The sequence below is a fragment of the Rattus norvegicus genome, chromosome 18 (genome assembly GCF_036323735.1).
Source record: "Rattus norvegicus strain BN/NHsdMcwi chromosome 18, GRCr8, whole genome shotgun sequence".
Lineage (NCBI taxonomy): Eukaryota > Metazoa > Chordata > Mammalia > Rodentia > Muridae > Rattus > Rattus norvegicus.
This window is the reverse complement of record NC_086036.1, coordinates 80,314,535-80,332,596: the sequence shown is the minus strand read 5'-3', so window position 1 is coordinate 80,332,596 and position 18,062 is coordinate 80,314,535. Positions and strand designations below refer to the sequence as shown.

General features: G+C 49.3%; 1 protein-coding gene across 2 annotated transcripts; it reads left to right on the top strand.

Annotated features, from left to right (window-relative positions):
• The first annotated feature begins 696 nt into the window (after positions 1-696).
• Cndp2 (carnosine dipeptidase 2) lies at positions 697-17,798 on the top strand. 2 transcript variants are annotated; one of them, NM_001010920.1, is given in 12 exon segments: positions 697-763; positions 4,292-4,381; positions 5,133-5,276; positions 6,938-7,100; positions 8,415-8,503; positions 10,564-10,764; positions 13,036-13,120; positions 13,931-14,091; positions 14,925-15,089; positions 15,810-15,951; positions 16,190-16,337; positions 17,164-17,798. In NM_001010920.1, coding segments are annotated over 11 exon segments (1,428 nt in total). In that variant the 5' UTR covers positions 697-763; positions 4,292-4,321; the 3' UTR covers positions 17,234-17,798.
• Positions 17,799-18,062: the final 264 nt, after the last annotated feature.

Sequence of the window (18,062 nt, the reverse complement as noted above, 5' to 3'; positions counted from 1 at the left end):
AGACTTCTAACACTAACGACTGACGTGACAGCTCACAGCCACCTATAACTCCAGTTCTGGGAAACCTCACACCCTCTTCTGGTCTGGTACCAGGCACACAAGCGGGGGAGATATATATATCTAATACACATACATACATATATATATGTATATATATATCAGGCAAAGCACTCATACATATAAAAATATTTTTTAATTAAAAGGGGGCTAGCACGATGCTACAAATTGGTAATCCCAGCACCTGGGAGAGTGAGGCTGGAGGTTCTAGAAACCTCGCTAGAAAGGTGCCAGAGAACTTGCTGTTTTATGCTTTGTAATCATCTTAGAGGAGGGTGTGCAGTCCGGGCTTCTGCAGGAATAGGAGAACGGTGGGAAACACAGATCCCGCTGGAGAGCGACACAGGATCCTTGAGAAACTGAGGGTGAACACCTCAATTTTGGATTTCAGCGCAGCATCGAAGGAGACTTCTAGGACCCACCTAGAAGAAACAGGCCAGACTCTTTGTACAGTGCGGGTCCTGAAAGGGTGCGCCAACCGAGGAGGGGCGTGGCTAGAGCTAGCAGGGCGGAGTCAGCGCTCTACACTAGACCTTCGGCAAAAGGGCGGGGCTTCTATGGAGCAGGGATAGCCCGAGGAGACCTGGCATTGGCTGTTGGGGAGGGGAGCGTCGTCAGGGCGGGGCAGGCTGGGGCGGGGCTAGCCCCAGACCTCTGGACATTGGCTAGTGGGGCGTGCAGAGACACGTGGTGCGGAACCGGCGCGGTAAGCGGGTGCCCTCAGGGCCTCCCTTCCCGGGAGGGTGCGGGGAGACCGGGGTGGAATAGGTGCAGAGCCCAGCGATGCCTGAGTCTCCCTGGTCTGCTTGGAAGTGCGGGACCCAGGAGCATCCAGGTGGGAGCGGCGGAACCCTGGAGTTCCCCGATCTCTAATGCAGTCAGCCCAGGCCTGAGTCACCCCAGGCCCCGGGCGCGGGCCCGCGATTCCAGCGACCTTAGCCCAGGACCCAGGCCTCTCCGGTCACAGGGGCTGGTTAGGATCGACCGATCTCCGGAAGCGCGAGGTCACGCGGCTCACGCCGTTCGCCCTGGGGCGCCGATGGGCTGTCTGTCCCAGCCATCCTGCGTGGCGACTCGGGGCTGGAGGGTTGCAGGGCGCAAAGGCTGGGCAGTCCTCACGTCTACACTTGGAGAATGCTGCCTGGCTTGTCTTGGGTGCAAAGGCTCAGGGCAGGGTCCAGCTGGACCTGCCTCAAGGATGGATCCGCAGGAGAGAGGTCTCCCATTGCCAGCTTGCTGGTGCGATTAGGTCGTTCATTCATTTACTAGTCTCAGTTTACTCATTTGTAAAGTGGAGTAGATGTTTGATATACTCTGCTAACCCATGAAACCCTAGGACCTCCAATCTTCTCCGGAGAGTCTTGTTATCTTGTAAAGACCCAATCGCGGGGACCTTGCTTGTGCTCCTCCAGGAGATAGTGAGGTTGCTGGCATATTGGGCAGGAAGTTTGCTTCTGTTCAACCCACCTTTTTACCTTAATAAATGATTTCAACTGAAGGCCTTCATGTTGAGCGAGGTGAAGCAGGAGACATCGGAAACTAGTGGGAGGGAGAGTTGCCAACTTAATGTGTCAGTTTAGAGGGAGGGCTTGTTTTTAATGTGCTGTGGGAACTCTGCAGGTTAGTTGAAATCTCTCTGTTTACTGCCCTCGTTGAAGAGTGTACCTCAGATCACGGCAACGTTGTATAGCAACAAAGTTAGTTTAGCTGTGCCAAGGTGATAGGGATTTGTGTGAGGACCCGGAGCCCAAGTCAAAAGCACCCAGTGTAACAGATGGTCCTGCAGGGTAAGGGTTCATCATGTAAACGGACACCTTCCCTGTGCACAGAGCGGGGGGGCGGGGGTGTGTAGGGGGGCTGGGTAACATCTGGAGTCTCCCAGAGGCACTTTCAGGTGAGGCTGTGTGAGGAGGTGTCCTGGGTCTAGAAATTTTTCTTCTATTGTGTTAGATTTTTAAAAAGGAGAGAAGATTGTTAGGGCACTGAGACTCCAGCAGTTCCGTCTCCCACCCTAGCAGCAACCCCGCATTTACTATTTGAAGTGCTCTGGGATTTCATATTGCTTGGCTGCAGAATTTCATGGTGCTGGATGACTGCCTCACTTCCTGTCACAGTGAATCAACTCTGTCCTCAGTTTAGAAACTGCTCTGGGGTCCCGGAGCAGGAAACGGTGCTCTTTGCCACGTGTGGCATGCAGGCATTTCTGTAGCCCCCACTTGAGACCGTGCAGCAGTGAAAGCAGGTCACTCGGTCGTCACCGACGGATGAACTTTCTCAGCCCAACTGGGCTCCGCCTCACCTATGCTGAGTTATGTCCGAGTCTGGCACTTGAAAGAGAAAACTCCGGTTGCAAATCCCAGCGCCTGAGTCAGTTGTAGTTCACATTGATTCCCATTTTAAAAACAGTTCTGGGGCTGGAGAGATGGCTCAGAGTTTAGGAGCATTGTTGTTCTAACAGAGGTCCTGAGTTCAATTCCCAGCCACCACATGGTGGCTCATAACACTCTATAACATGATGTGATGCAAGTGTCCATGCAGATAGAGCACTCGTAAGATAAATAAATCTTTACATAAATAAATAAATAATAACAAGAAAAAGCAGTTTCACAAGTTACTTTCTCCTGCCTCTGGGGTCTCGGGCTTGAGAGGTAGATGCTGAAACATGTGCCCAGGAGGCTGGAGTTGTGGCTTAGTCAGTAGTTTATCAAGCATACCCGAATCTTGGGGTTCCATCCTCAGTACCACATAAACTGGGTGCCTGCTCATAATTCTAGGTGGAAGCAGGAAGATCAGTTCAAGGACAGCCTAGGCTACATTTTGTTTTATTTTTAAAAGGGAAAGAAAAAACTGTCGGGAAAATGCACGCACTGAGTATATCTATGGGGTGTTCATACGTGAATGCACCCAATAGTGAGCAACTTGAGGCTCTCGGCTCCTCAGACCTTGGCTGTTTCTTTGTGGTGAAAACATCGCACATCCCCTATAACTTTCTAAAAAGAAGTACACAGCTTCTCTCCAAAGCCACCCTCTGTGAGATGGGAGCTTTTCCCCAGTGTAGTCTGTTATCCTCAGCTAAATTTATCTTTCTGGATCCTCCAGCAGGGTGTGGGTTTGCAATTGAAGAGGCAGGATATTGGCCGTGTGTTTGTGAAGAGGGAGGGCGTGTTTGTTTGTTTGCTCGCTTGTTTTTTTGAGACAGGTTGCCATTGGCTGGCCTGGAATTCTCCATTTATAGAGCGGGCTGGCCTCATACTTTTAGAGAGCCACTGCCTCTACCTCCCCATAGCTGGGATCAAAGGCGTGAGCTGCTACGCCCAGCCTGCAGCATTTTTATGGAGATCTTCGAAATGATAATTCCCTCTGTAGCAATAGAAGGTTAATAGTTCACCCCATGCTTTAAGAATATAAAAATTGCATCTGTAGTTCCGTTGGTAGAGTACCTACCTAGCATACATGAAACCCTAGATTTGATCCGCATAACCACATAAACCTGGCTTGGTGGTTTGGTCCTGTAATTCTAACCTTCAGAAGGTAGAGCAAGAGATTCCGTCTCAAGAAAAAAAACCTTTTAATGAGTGACAGCTAAGCACCGTGGCACACACCTTTAATAATCCTGGCACTCAGAAGGCAGATGGATTTCTGTGTGAGACCAGCCCAGTCTACACAGAAAGTTCCAGCGCCGGGCTGGAGAGATGGCTCAGTGGTTAAGAGCACTGACTGTTCTTCCAGAGGTCCTGAGTTCAAATCCCAGCAACCACATGGTAGCTCACAACCATCTGTAATGGGATCGGATGCCCTCTTCTGGTGTGTCTGTAGACAGCTACAGTGTACTTATATATGATAAGTAAATAAATCTTTAAAAAAAAAAAAAGAAAGAAAGAAAAAGAAAGTTCGAAGGCAGCCAGGGTGAGTTTCTCTCAAAAAATGAAGTGCACAGTAAATCCACGTGATTGCCAAGTACCCACTTTTAGTTTTCCTCAGATTGTCTGCCACTGGGGTGCTTCTTTGTGGACACAAACTTTAGGGGAGCTTTCCTTTGGAGCAGGAAGGAAAGATCCACCCAAGCCTCTGACTGGTTCCTACCCTCTCAGCCCTGAAGTGCAGTCACTTCCGGGGGGAGTCCTGGGAGGAGTGTTGCAATACTATGCTGACTGGGTGGAGCACTTCTCGGTCCTGGCCACTGCTCTTCTGTGTCAGCTGCGAGCAGGTCTGACCCATTGCTCTCTCTGCTCAGAGTTCCCCAGGTCTGAAGTCTGCCTGAAAGATGTCAGCCCTCAAAGCTGTCTTCCAGTACATTGACGAAAACCAGGACCGCTTTGTCAAGGTGGGCATCTGTCTCTTCTGAGTGAGTAGTGAAACCTGCTTTAATCTTGTCGAGTCAGAGAGCTTTCCAAGAAGCTAATATGAGCCGTGACCGTTTTTTGATCGAGTATTTAAATTTCTCGTTTCTTCATCTTCTCGTGATGGTGAAAGCTATACTTTTATCATCTGACAGAGTTGAATTGCCCGCTTCTACAAATAAAGCCCATCATTTCTCCTAATCTCATTTATGGTCTCTTGTGATCGGAGTTCTTTTTAAAAACTGTTTGAACCCAGCATGTTCTGATTGATTCTATGATGTTATATTTTAATGTTTCATGGTTTTTATCTGATAGATCATGACTTCACGATTCTATGATGTTGTATTTTAATCTGTTGCATGGTTTTTATCTGATAGAATCACAACTTTAACTCTAAAACTTACGCCTTAGAAACTGTGGTAGAAAATGTGGCTTTGGCCAGAGAGACTTTGTGAACTTGGATTGGGATGTTGCAGTCCGTTTTCTTTCTGTTACCATTTTGTTGACTATAGATATAAACTCACTGTATGGTTATGCTCTGTGGTTAAAAGTACACATTTCTGCTTGGTTTCGGGGGTACGACAGCACAGTTTTGTCGTTGTTTAACCCAAATACGGAGCAGGCAAGCCGGGTCTGCTCTGCCTGTAAAGCGGAGTGGCTATAGATACAGCCCATCCCTGCCTGCCCTTAAAAAACAGCATCCTGGAGCCCTTTCCACTTGCTCTCTACAAACAGAAACTTGCAGAATGGGTGGCCATCCAGAGCGTGTCCGCGTGGCCGGAGAAGAGAGGAGAGATCAGAAGGATGACGGAAGCGGCAGCTGCAGATGTCCAGAGGCTGGGGGGATCTGTGGAGCTGGTGGATATCGGGAAGCAGAAGGTATGGACCAGGGGACTGTAGCAGACAGTTCTTCCTGGAGGGTGGGAAGAGGCTGAAGGCTTTATCTCCCTTGGCTGATCTTTGGCTGAAGGTCTTCTTCTAAGCGAGCTCATGCTGGCCCTTGTGTACATCCCAGCAACCACCTCGCTTTGGGTGAGTTAAAGGTTTTCTGATTATTCAGCATGTTTAATTCTGGGAAGGAGAACGGAAGACCAGCAGCTCAAGAGTAAGTTAAAATGACTGTCATTCTTGAGGGCTGAGATAATTTCCCAGAAATGAAAGTTTTCACATGCAGAAGTTACACGTTATCTGAGTCTCTTTATAAAGATTGCTTCCTTAGCCAGGTCCCTTGGGTATACAGAATTGCTTTCAGTTTAGTGTTTTTAATGGGACTCCTGAATATGGGTACGAGTGGGCCTTTGGTTCTTGTGCCTTCTCTTGGGCTCTTTTCCTTGTCAGTTTGCCTGGTCCTTCAGTGTGATGGGTTCTGTTTATCTTATTACATTTTATTTTATTATGTTTGTTGTTCTCTTAAAATCCTGCTCTTTTCTAAAGAGAAACAGAAAGGGGAAGGACCTGGATGGCAGGGGAGGAGGGAAGGAACTGGAAGGAGTAGAGAAGGGAAACTAATCAGGATGTATTGTATGAGGGAAAAAAAGTATTTTCAATAATGGAAAAACACACTTAAAAGCATAAATATGCATGTTCCCATGCTGACCTTGTCCCCTGCAAACTCCTTGTGGCAGTTTGCTGTCACCACAAGGCTTTTCTGATAAACTATAGGAGCCAGCATAGGCACAGAGGCTGAGGGGCAGGGGTACAGCTGGCTTGGGCCACAGTTAGGGTCACAAGTGGTAACCATTGACCTGTAAAGGAAAGAGAAGACCCAAGACTGATTTGTCTTTGTGTCCCCCGAATCCTCCTCTAGACTCAGAGGATTCATCAATAAGTGTCTTGGAGAGCTGGCAAGGCCTTTGGGGAGAAGCCCAGGGTTGCCCAACGCCACCATTCATTTACCAGATTCTGTGGATTCTCTTTTTAAGTGTGGTGTGTGTGTGTGTGTGTGTGTGTGTGTGTGTGTGTGTGTGTGTGTGTTAGCAACATGTCTGCTGGTCCCCAAAGTGGCCAGATTCTCTGGTGTTGAAGTGGTTGTGATGCCTGACGAGGGTTCTGGGACCCGAACTCCAGTTCTCTGGAAGAACAGAAGGCACTCTTAACTGCTGAGCCATCTCCCAGCCCTGAATCCCATCAATGTCCTGGCCGACGGTCCATTCTGTTCCTCTTAGATGTCTACATGCAGAATTTCGAAAACGTAGCATTCAGCTGCAGGTTGTAGTTGTTTTAGCCATTACTTCAAAAACGAGTTAAGTCGTACCTCAGATCCAGGCCACATGGTGTCTCGTCACATACATTGATTTTTTTTTTTTTAAAGCAACCTTGAGCAGTTTATCGAACTAGTTGTAGACACAGTTTAGTTAGTGCTGACTGGATTTCAGGAGAGTGACTTCTTGCTAAGGGCTGTTAGAAGATACCATCTTAAACCCTACAACACTGGCTGTTGGATGACAACAGACAAGACCATCCCAGCTAGGTTTACTGACTGCTGCGAGGCCCTTACAGTTTATTAACCAGGTTGCCCTCCATTGCTCCCTCCCTCTCAGCTCCCAGACGGCTCGGAGATACCACTTCCTCCCATTCTGCTCGGCAAACTGGGCAGTGATCCCCAGAAGAAAACGGTGTGCATTTACGGGCACCTGGATGTGCAGCCTGCAGCCCTGGAGGACGGATGGGACAGCGAGCCCTTCACCTTGGTGGAGCGGGAAGGTGAGGGCGCCAGGGCTTGCCCACCCGAGGGCTCACTTCCCACATCAGAGGAAGTGTTTTTTTTGGGGGGGAAGATGTTACATTTGAAAAATCACTAATATACTCCTGGGTCTTCCTCTTTCTAGTACACTTCTGTTTAATAAGAACAAAGTCTAGAAATCGGGTTCTGGAAGTTTCTCATGTGTGCCTCAGTCATTGAAAGCGCAGTTTTCTTTTCTCATAACTAGGCCTTGGTGGGGGCTTGCCAGCTTCCCTGCAGCCCTAACTCCCTGTCCGGGTCATTCATTGTGACTTGGGGCTGTGTAGCTCCTGAAGGCCAGCTGTCCTTCACTCCCTGCTGTGCTTGTTCAAGGTCCAGCCTCTGTCAGCACTGTTTCCGCCAGGACAGTCCTTGAGATACACCTTATAGCTTTGAGCCTTGCCCCTCAGGACTGAGTTCCTGCCCCCTGACTGGGTGTGGAGTCTGTCTTTACACGTGTCCTGACTCTGTATGGACTGTTACATGGCCGAGAAGTATGCAAAGTTTTTATTTATCACGTTATTTCTGAGACCTCATCCCATACACTGGCCCTCCTCACAGAACTGAGCATGTCCCGTTGCTGTTGGTTCCACGGGCACTGGATTCCTCTGAGTCTCAGATCCACATCCGCACGATAGTTTTTGGCCTCATGATTCAAGCTGTCTGGACTGGGCCCTCTCACGTATCCTTGAGTGACGCCATCTGCCCACCTACACCAGAAACAGGGTTATCTGGTTCTTGCTGCAGGCCATCCCTACTTTCTTCCCAGCCTCTGCTGCATCCATGCCGACCACACCCATTCTGATCCCAGATGAGTCGCCCATGCTTCTCTGGGCCTAATGCCATCCTCCCAGCAGATCCAAATTAGTTATCAAAACTGGGATGGGAGTGTAGCTGGCGCTGCTTCTGTAGTGATGGCATGTACTTCCACAGGCTTACTCATAGCCGGGGAGGGAGCATGGGTCTTAAAGGTGTAGCTACCTGTAGGGCCGTCCTGTGAAATGTTACGTCCTGAAATTGCACGGCGAATCTCACCCCTGACACTCTGTGAATCCTGGTCCTAGACCTTGCTGTGAAAGGGAAGGATGACAGGGAACGACCCACATGACTGCTTCTTTTGGACATCAAGAAGTTCTCTCAAGTTTTAGCATAGGTTAAATGGAGATCTGGGCTTTTAAAGCCCCATCGCTCAGAACAGCTGAGTGCTGTGCCTAGCCATTCGTTATCAGATGACCACCAGAGAAAAGGTCTTTCGATTGGTTGTCTCTAACTGCATCTGCTGATTGCTGTTCCAGGCAAATTGTACGGGAGAGGCTCCACAGATGATAAGGGGCCGGTGGCCGGATGGATGAACGCCCTGGAAGCCTATCAGAAGACTGGCCAGGTACTTCCCCGCAGCAGATTCTGTCCACACTTAAGGTTTTAAGGTCATGTGAGATTACCAGAGAGGAGAGAGCAAGCCCTACCTCAGTCAGCACACGGGACACAGATTGAAGATTACAACTGTTCCCACCTCCAGAAATCATTAAACAGTTAATTATCTTACAGAGCTCAAAGGTCAAGCTATCGACACTCAGCAGGGCCCTTGCTGACACTTAAAATGTGCATCTTGGTCTTTCTCCTCTCTTTCTGTGCTGAGATCAAACTCAGGTCCTCATGCATGCTGGGAAACGGCTCTGCCACTGAGTTCTATTTCTATCCCCAAATGTGAATTTTACTGTATTTTATTCTAGATGTTTTAGAGGTCTTTTATTGTTTTATTTTGTTGGTATTTTTATTACTGTCTGTTTGTTGGCTGTTTGATTTTGAGATAGTGTCTCACTCTGAATTCCTGGCTGGCCAGTAACTCACAGAGATCCACCTGCCTCTTATCTCCCCAGTGCTGAGATAATAGGTGTGTACCACCACACCCAGCTCCCTAATAGGTGTGTGTGTGTTTGATGCAGTTGTGTTATATAACACAGGCTGGCCTTGAACTCGTGACCACCCTCCCACTCAAACTTCAAGGGCTGGGATTATAGAGCTGTGCTACAACCCTGACTAATACAAATTTTCAACCTTTGATTGTACCTATGAGTTGTGCCAGGAAGCTACAGACTTTGTGATATTAGGCAAATTCTTTTCTGCATGTGACTTATATCCTCCTAAAAAATATATTAGATTATTTTGTGTTTATTCCTCAAAGTTCAAAATTGGTTAAATATAGAAGCAAAGCATTTCTAGAAACCTAGTACTGCTCCCTAACTAGGCTTTTTATTATCTTTAACCTGATTGTGATCACGCTGTCTGGGCAGTTTTTGCAGATGAATTTTACTTCACAGCATGATAAAATAAAAATAATCATTTTTGTCAAAGTCTGGATCATTAGATCTGGAAAGGGGCTTAGGCTTTCTTTGTCCGGGAGACCATTTGCACAGGAGAGAAAAGGTTTTAAAACAAAAACAAAACAGAAAACACTTGGCCTGTCTGGCAGTCTGACCCAAGAGCTGGGCACAGAAACCAGGCAGCCTCACCCCCTGCAGGGCTCCACAGCATTGGGAGGCCATGGAGGGAAGGGCACACTGGGCAGAGCCCTGAGCAGTTTCATTTGTAGTTGCTCTGTATATGGAGGTCTCAGGAAATTTCACATGGGACAGAAGAAGAGATCAGAAGGACAGTGTTCACTGAACATTGCTCTCAGGGCAGCTGTGAGCTGTGGGCTGCTAGGCATCAGTGTCTTTGGACCCCATGCGTCTCTCCTGTGTGTGGCCTCTAGCTGGTTGTATCCAGCCCCTTTTCTCATCTGTGGGAAGGCTACCTGCTCCGTAACTGCGTACAGAGCTAGGAGAACTCTTGGAACATTTTCCAGAGAACTCAACCCAGCACTGCGATGAGATTCCCTTCAAGCACCTCAAAACGGCTTGACTTCTGTGAACAGGGGGATGCTGGCAGTGTGGACGCCTTCCTAGTATACGGAAGGTCTCAGTTAGCCTAGCTACGGTGAAATCTCAGTGGTTAGTCAGGAAAAGAAAATCTTCCCCAATTCCTCTAATTTTTTTCTGTGAGTGCGTGTGTTATGTGCATGTGAGTGTGTATGTTTGCAAGTGTGCGCATGGGTTTACATAGGAATACGTATGCATGTGGAGGTCTGAGGGTCAGTTACAGACAGCTGTGAGCAGCCTTGTTTGTACAGGTTGTGCAGGGAGTGGAACCCTGGTCCTCTGGGAGAGCAATCCGTGCTCTATTGGTTGCCCTTCTCCCTGTCTCATGGCTTCCCCTACACAAACTGGCTCACTGTAAGTGGCCTGCCTAGGCATGGCCTAGGACTTTTCTTTCTAACCCTGAACTCCCAGGGGACAGTGGGAGAAGATCTCATATTTGAAGCTAAAGTTCAAAACAGTCTTCCATGTGTCACTAATGCAAGAAAAGTAAGGAAACCGACTGTCTTACGATGCCCTGTCACAGGAAATCCCTGTCAACCTGCGGTTCTGCCTGGAAGGCATGGAGGAATCTGGTTCCGAAGGCCTGGACGAGTTAATTTTTGCCCAGAAAGACAAGTTCTTCAAAGATGTGGACTATGTGTGCATCTCGGACAATTACTGGCTGGGGAAGAATAAGCCGTGTATCACGTACGGCCTCAGGGGCATTTGTTACTTCTTCATCGAGGTACGAACTGAGTCCCACAGACTTCACCCTGTCTCTCTAACCCCTAAGCCTCTTTGTTTTTCCATACCCTGACCCGGGCAAATACCAAGAAGCTAGTCACACATGAAGGAGGAGCTCAGTTTCCCAGGGACCCTTGTGTTCAGTAATCCATCCTAATACCCCAGGCATGGACGTCTGAGATCAGAAGTCAAATCTCGTGGCAGTTTTAAATTAAGACAGCATTATCTTAATAATATTGATACTTTATCAGAGCAGGTGACAGCGAATGTTAGTTTTCCTGAGATGGACAATAAGCCTTAAGAACCTTCCTCTAAAAGTTAAAAATGTTCGCATGTCAGCGGCCAAGACCTAATCCTGTAACTGAGTCACCCTTGGCCAGATGAATGAGGTGTTGGGGTGGATCTTTTGCTCGCTGTTGGAGATCTTCTCCCACTGGGATAATGGGCGGGCCTGCTAGGGGTCTTTATCACCTGAGAGGACAGGACCATGCCAGTGCTGTATTGTGAGAGAGGAGCATGGCATTCCGTTATAGATGCTGGTCCAAACGAGCACACACTGGTTACCTGTTTGCCTGGTTATGAGACTAGTCAGTTCTCAAAGGGGTCTGAGCCTGATTCTTGGGTTGGTGGTGTCATACCCCATACTTGGTGTTGTGCTTCGAGTAAGCTTATGCACGGCTTCTGTGAAGTGACAGGCGCTGGGGTCAGTCCCAGCCATTGAGAGGAGAGGAGTCAGTGAGGGAGGAGTGAGTCAGGCGAGGTGACCAGGGAATCCCACAGCCCTGACTGACTAGCAGTCAGATTGCCTCTATGTATACAGGTTTCACACAGCAAAGACAGACTGATGATCATCCAGGAAGTACAGTTTACAACATTCCATATGTATTTGATTTTTCATGGCATGTCCAGGGTTACAAGTTCAGTCACAATTAGAAAGTTACAAATAGAACACGTTTCATTTTTATTATTAGTCCTAAAACTCCCAATTCAAAGAATCTAAAGAATGTCTCTGTCAAGGCAGACACATTTATTATCCGACAGCTTGCTTTCAGAAAGGCTGGCAGTATCTGCAGTTTTAAAGCTCTCTAGACAAAAAAAAAAATCTGAACTGGTGTTTTAATGAATAGCAAACACAAACACCTAACTCTTGTACTTAAATTCTTTTATCATCTGTGCTATAAAGCAGGAAAAGCTGAATTAAGTACGTTTCACCCTATCTTTAAACTACACTTGAGAGAGCTCACTTGTATTGTAAAAGGAAAGCCTTAATCTTTTACTAATTCTGTAGTCAGAGTTTGCCTAAGGGCAGATACCCCAAGAAGATTCCTGGAGTCGAGGTCTCATTTAGAAATTCCTTATCATGATCTCTTGGGCATAAGGAAGATACCTGAATAAGGCCAGATTAAGTTATTTCCCTAAAAGCAGAAGTGATAGTTAAGTTTAGGACTCTCCTAAAAAGACTCGGACATAAAATGAATGAGACCAAAACCTAAAAATGAGGGACAGAATGACAGAGATCACAGCATTCAGCTCAGCTTCGATGGAACTGTGTCAAACAGCTGTGCTAAATTCATGGCTTTCACCGTTTCCAATGCATATGGATGGCTATACCAGACAGGATTTTGCCCTTTTCCGGTGTTAGAAAGGCTACTTTGCACCATACTTCTGGGGCCAGCATTCCCTGTGCACCTGCAGCCAGCATTCCCTGTGCACCTGCAGCCAGCATTCCCTGTGCACCTGCAGCCAGCATTCCCTGTGCACCTGCAGCCAGCATTCCCTGTGCACCTGCAGCCAGCATTCCCTGTGCACCTGCAGCCAGCATTCCCTGTGCACATGCAGCCAGCATTCCCTGTGCACATGCAGCCAGCATTCCCTGTGCACATGCAGCCAGCATTCCCTGTGCACATGCAGCCAGCATTCCCTGTGCACATGCAGCCAGCATTCCCTGTGCACATGCAGCCAGCATTCCCTGTGCACATGCAGCCAGCATTCCCTGTGCACATGCAGCCAGCATTCCCTGTGCACATGCAGCCAGCATTCCCTGTGCACATGCAGCCAGCATTCCCTGTGCACATGTGGTATGCACATCAGGAGTTATTCTGGTGTCTGGATGTTCTAATTGAGAAGTGTCCTGCTTTAATGCCTGAGAGAGCAGACTTAGACTGGAAAACTGTCAGTCTTACAAGTGTCCTTTTGTTCACTGCAATGTCATATAATAATTAAAATAAGCTCCCACTAAGTCACCAAATAAAGTGACCTTTGTTTCTGCCAGGTGGAATGCAGTGACAAAGACCTCCATTCCGGGGTATACGGTGGCTCAGTGCACGAAGCCATGACGGATCTCATTTCACTGATGGGTGAGCCTGGGGTTGGCGCTCTTTGGGTCAGCACTCTGTCACTTAGGGAAGTGGGCAGGGCACTTTTCCTAAACTATCTGCACGTCCCTAGTGTGTCCCAGCATCCTTCACGGGCCCACTCAGCTGTGTTTCTAATTAACTTCCCTTCCTCCAGGCATTGCTTATTTAAAGGGCCCTGTGTTTCATTTCTGCCTCTGCCCACTTCCTGTCCTTCTTGCGTCTATCCCATACCTCATCACCACCATGTGTAGAACTGCCCTCCCTCCCTCCGGTATCCAGTAGAATGTCCCTGAGGACCCCTCCCCCCCCTTCCCCCTTTGCACGATTTCTTTTTTTCTGGTCATGGTGTTTTACATCTCTCAGAGGACATCTCCTTTGATCTGTTTCAGTGGGCCATAACTCAGTCCCCCTGCTGGTCAGATCCTCTCTCTCACCCCCATCCCAGGATTAGGACTTCTACAGACGAATGACACTGCATGTGTAGTCAGACTCTGTCCCACTCACAGGTTTCCTGTCACCACAAAGAAATGCTGGCTGGCTACTGTGGGTTTTCAGGTTCATGCCTCAGGCACAGCCGAGCCACTTAAGCACTCCACATGCTCCTCGGTCTCTCTGAAAACCAGTGAGCAGTTGTCCTGCTCACCCCCTTGGGCCAGCTAACTGACTCACTAGAATGCCCCGGCCTCCTGCTGGTCACGTGGCCAGGGTATGTGCCCTGGTGCTGGAGTTCCCAGAGTCAGGACAACCCAGAACACTGCTTACTTACGTGCTGCCCCAGACAAGCCTTCCGCCCTCTGCCACACCCCTCAGGCTGCCTGATAGACAAGAAGGGGAAAATCCTCATCCCGGGCATCAACGACGCCGTGGCTCCTGTGACGGATGAGGAGCATGAGCTCTATGACCACATTGACTTCGATATGGAAGAGTTCGCCAAGGACGTGGGAGCCGGGACCCTTCTGCACAGCTGCAAGGTGCTGCACCCCACCCACCCCTTACCCTGTGCGGGCCACCGGGGCTCCAGCGACAGGCAGTGTCTGAAAGACAGCCGGCGTCAGAGGTTCATCCCAGGGAGCCTTAGCTCAAGAGTCATCAAAAGCAGGGTGTGCCCAGGTCGAAAGCAGTCAGGGTCTTCAGATATCGGGATCAGCTTCTGACCAGCTGAGGGCGGGGGGGGGGGGGGGGGGGGGGACACGGGGACGAGCAGGGGGAGCAGCCCCCTCTCCTGCCACAGGTGGTGTTTGTTTGTCTGGGTTCACAGGTCACAAGTTCCCACGAGGCCCAGAGATGAACCTGAACGCAGAAGTCATTTGTCGTTACTTAACCATTAGGAGAAAAACTTTATCTTGGTCTAGTTCCAGCCTGGGGAGGGTGGATTCCAGTTCATCATCTCTTTGTAGCCAATGTTAACAGAATCCTGCTCCACACTCTTGCAGGGCATGAGATAAGAGAAACAGGCCAGGCTGGGCTCTTGAATATCTCAGAGTCAAGGGGAATAAATAAACAGTTGCCCTATTGCCTGGGCCAAGGCTGAAAGGCCTAGCTAAGGGGAGAGGTCAGACCTGTTTAGAGAGCTGCTGCTCAGCCTGACAAGTATGAGCCGAGGAAGAGAGACAGACACCTTAGCCAGCTGAGGGCTGGAGGCTCACAGCATTCCACCCCCACATCATTCACCACCTCCTCTTGAGGTTGTTAAGTCTGCACGGCCCTCTGGGGCATGTGACAGTAGTTCCAAAACACCGGGCGGGTCCTCGTCATCCTTCATCCGTCCTGTGTAGCCATCTTGTCTCCTCCTGGGTTTCTGCAGAAAGACATCCTGATGCACAGGTGGCGATACCCATCCCTCTCCCTCCATGGAATCGAAGGGGCCTTCTCCGGTTCAGGGGCCAAGACTGTGATCCCCAGGAAAGTGGTCGGCAAGTTCTCCATCAGGCTCGTGCCCGACATGATACCGGAAGTTGTTAGCGAGCAAGTATGTGGGGATGCGGGGCGTGAGTGCGGGCAGGGGTCGTGGGGCGCACGTGGCAGCTGCCGTGACACTGAACTTAAAACAGTAAGGACATTCACCCGGGCAGAGCCTCCTCCTGATTCTTTCCCTCCACAATGGCTGTAAGAAGCGGTGTAGAAGCCCGTCAGAGGCAGGCCATAGGAGCACGCGGTTGCACTTCAGACTACCGAGACGTGCGAAAGCCGACCTGACCTCACCCCAAAGATGTAAAACAAATGTCCGTGTGTGGCCACATGCTAGCTGAAAATCCCAGCGAGGGCCCTCAGGGGCTTCTGGGACAAGTACCCTGATGCCTCCTCTCCGGAGAAAAGTGGTTTTTGTCTCGAGGTTGTCCACATTCAGGCTGGGTCTTCGCTCTGTCAAACTTACCTAGAAGTTAGACACCCAGAAGTGTGTTTCCTAGGTGATCCTTCCTATCGGGAAAAGTTCACCATCCCAAGTGTCGACCAAGGCATTTTAGGATACAAATATGTCTGTTGAGTAGTAAGTCAGGTCAGACGGCATGGTTTTTCACTCAGCCTTTAAACGTTGTCATAGTTTGGCATGTCTGCGTCGAGGATGTCTAGACTCTTAGATGCCGTATAGGCCCATTACACCCAACTCACTGGGCCTCTAGATGCCCCATAGACTACCCCCATTGAGTCAAACACAAGGTCCAAACCACCACGTGTCTCTTCTGTTTAGGTTTCAAGCTACTTGTCAAAAAAGTTTGCCGAACTGCAGAGCCCCAACAAGTTCAAGGTGTACATGGGCCATGGCGGGAAGCCCTGGGTGTCTGACTTCAACCATCCTCACTACCAGGCGGGGAGAAGAGCCCTGAAAACAGGTTGGCCACCCTTTGAAGATGGATGCCAAGGTCCTGGGAATGTCTGAGGACTCTGTGTAGCATGTTGCACACGTGATGGTGTCTGCAGTGCTAAGGGCAGGGCTAAAGTGTGGGGTGAGATCAGGGCCTAGGTCTGTAGGAGTATATTCCCGAGCCCAGGGTCTGGACAAAGTGTTGCTAAGTGGTGGCTTTCTGGCATCCAGGCCCCAAAACGCATCATTTCTCTCTGTTTCCCCAGTGTTTGGTGTTGAACCTGACTTGACCAGAGAAGGTGGCAGTATTCCTGTGACCTTGACCTTTCAGGAGGCCACAGGCAAAAATGTCATGCTGTTGCCGGTGGGGTCAGCAGATGACGGTGCCCACTCGCAGAATGAAAAGCTCAACAGGTGAGGCGGGTGTCCTGAGGTTGGGTTGCATGTGGCACGAGGTGGTTCTGGGATCACTCCTCTTTCGTCCCATGGGGGTTTGCTAGTGAGAACCGGTGAGAGGCAGGCATAAGGCCTTGGTAGGAACAGTTAGGAAACGGGGTTCTTCTAGTATTCTTTGTTCACCACACTCTTCCTATAGCATCCACAAAAGCTACCGCTCCTGTTTTAAATGTTACACTATCGGCTGGGGATTTAGCTCAGTGGTAGAGCGCTTACCTAGGAAAAAGAACCAAAAAAAAAAAAAAAAAAAAAAAAATGTTACACTATCATCACTAACTGCTCAAGCCCCCTTTGCCTCTGACAGATACTCTGGGGTTCCTCTAGCCTGCAGGATGGAGAGAGCCTCTCTGATCTACTGTTGGGGGGAACTGCAGACTGCAGGAAGGTACAGCCCTGTAGCTGCTGAGGAAAACAGGAAGCAGAGGCCCAGTATAAGGAATCACAGAGACAGAAACCTGGTTACTAGGCACTGGGTCAAAGAGCTAATCCTCAGAAATAATGGCCATTCGCTCCCAGGAAACTGGGTGAGACCAAGCCCTAGACCTGGGCCTGGACAGGTTATGTAGTGAGGGATGGTGAAAGGAGGTGTCACACTGAACCTCTATGTGAGAACCACCAGGCTGAATTATCAGGCCAGGCCAGACTGCACGCCGGAACAGGGGGTGCTCCCTAGAGAGAAATCAGGAGCAATCACCATCCACCTGTATACTGACTCCATGGCCAGCAGCTGAGAGTGGGCTGTCTGTTTACTTGTTTGCTAGTTTGCTTGCTTTCTCTCTCTTAGGCTCAACTACATAGAAGGAACCAAGATGCTGGCTGCATATCTGTATGAGGTGTCTCAGCTGAAGAACTGAGAAGTCTCGTTTCCCTCGGAGTACCGTTCCTGCCCAGAAACAATCTGCCCTCTCTTTCTTCCAGCTTTCTTGGGAAAGTGGAAGTTTCTTTTCCCCATCTCTTTCTCAGGTCACAGGCAGACAGGCAAGAATGGAGACAATGCCTCCAGCTGTCACTAGGTAGGGTAGGGTCAGCTGTGTCAGGCAGTTACGAGTGTTCAGTACTGAGGCCTACTGAAGACAATTGACTGGCCATGATTGGGGGTGGCAGGGCGTGGCCTGTGTGACTTCACCTCCAGGAAGTAGCCAGAGTCCAAAAGCTCCAGGTCTGTGGGAGGCGTTGACCATCGTGGACTGAGGCTCAGGGAATGTTCAGGAAGGAAATGAGCACCCAGTAGCTCCTTGTGCTGTGACAGCACCATGGTGACCGTCACTGTGCTCTGTATCCCATCTTAAGACCCTTGCTGACCATCACTGGTGTTCCCTCCTGTTGTTGCCCCTCAGAGTTTGTCCCAACAGTCCCCATAGAAGCACCAGTCCAGCTGCAGCTACTACTAATAAATGTGACAATGAACCTCTGGAGGAACTGCCGTGGTCGTACTTTCTTGGGGATATACATGCAGTTGTGGAACACACACACACACACACACACACACACACACACACACACATGTATTGGATATAGTGTCACCTGGGTAGTGAAAGGTGACAGCCAGAGCTCATAACACTAGACTTATGTCCACCCTTCTTCCTCCACATCCAATTCTGAAAGCGGCAGCCCCCAGTCTTAGGCAACAAAGATAAGCCCGGAGCATCTTGTGGTGAAGGATAATGGCGGGGACGTAGAAGC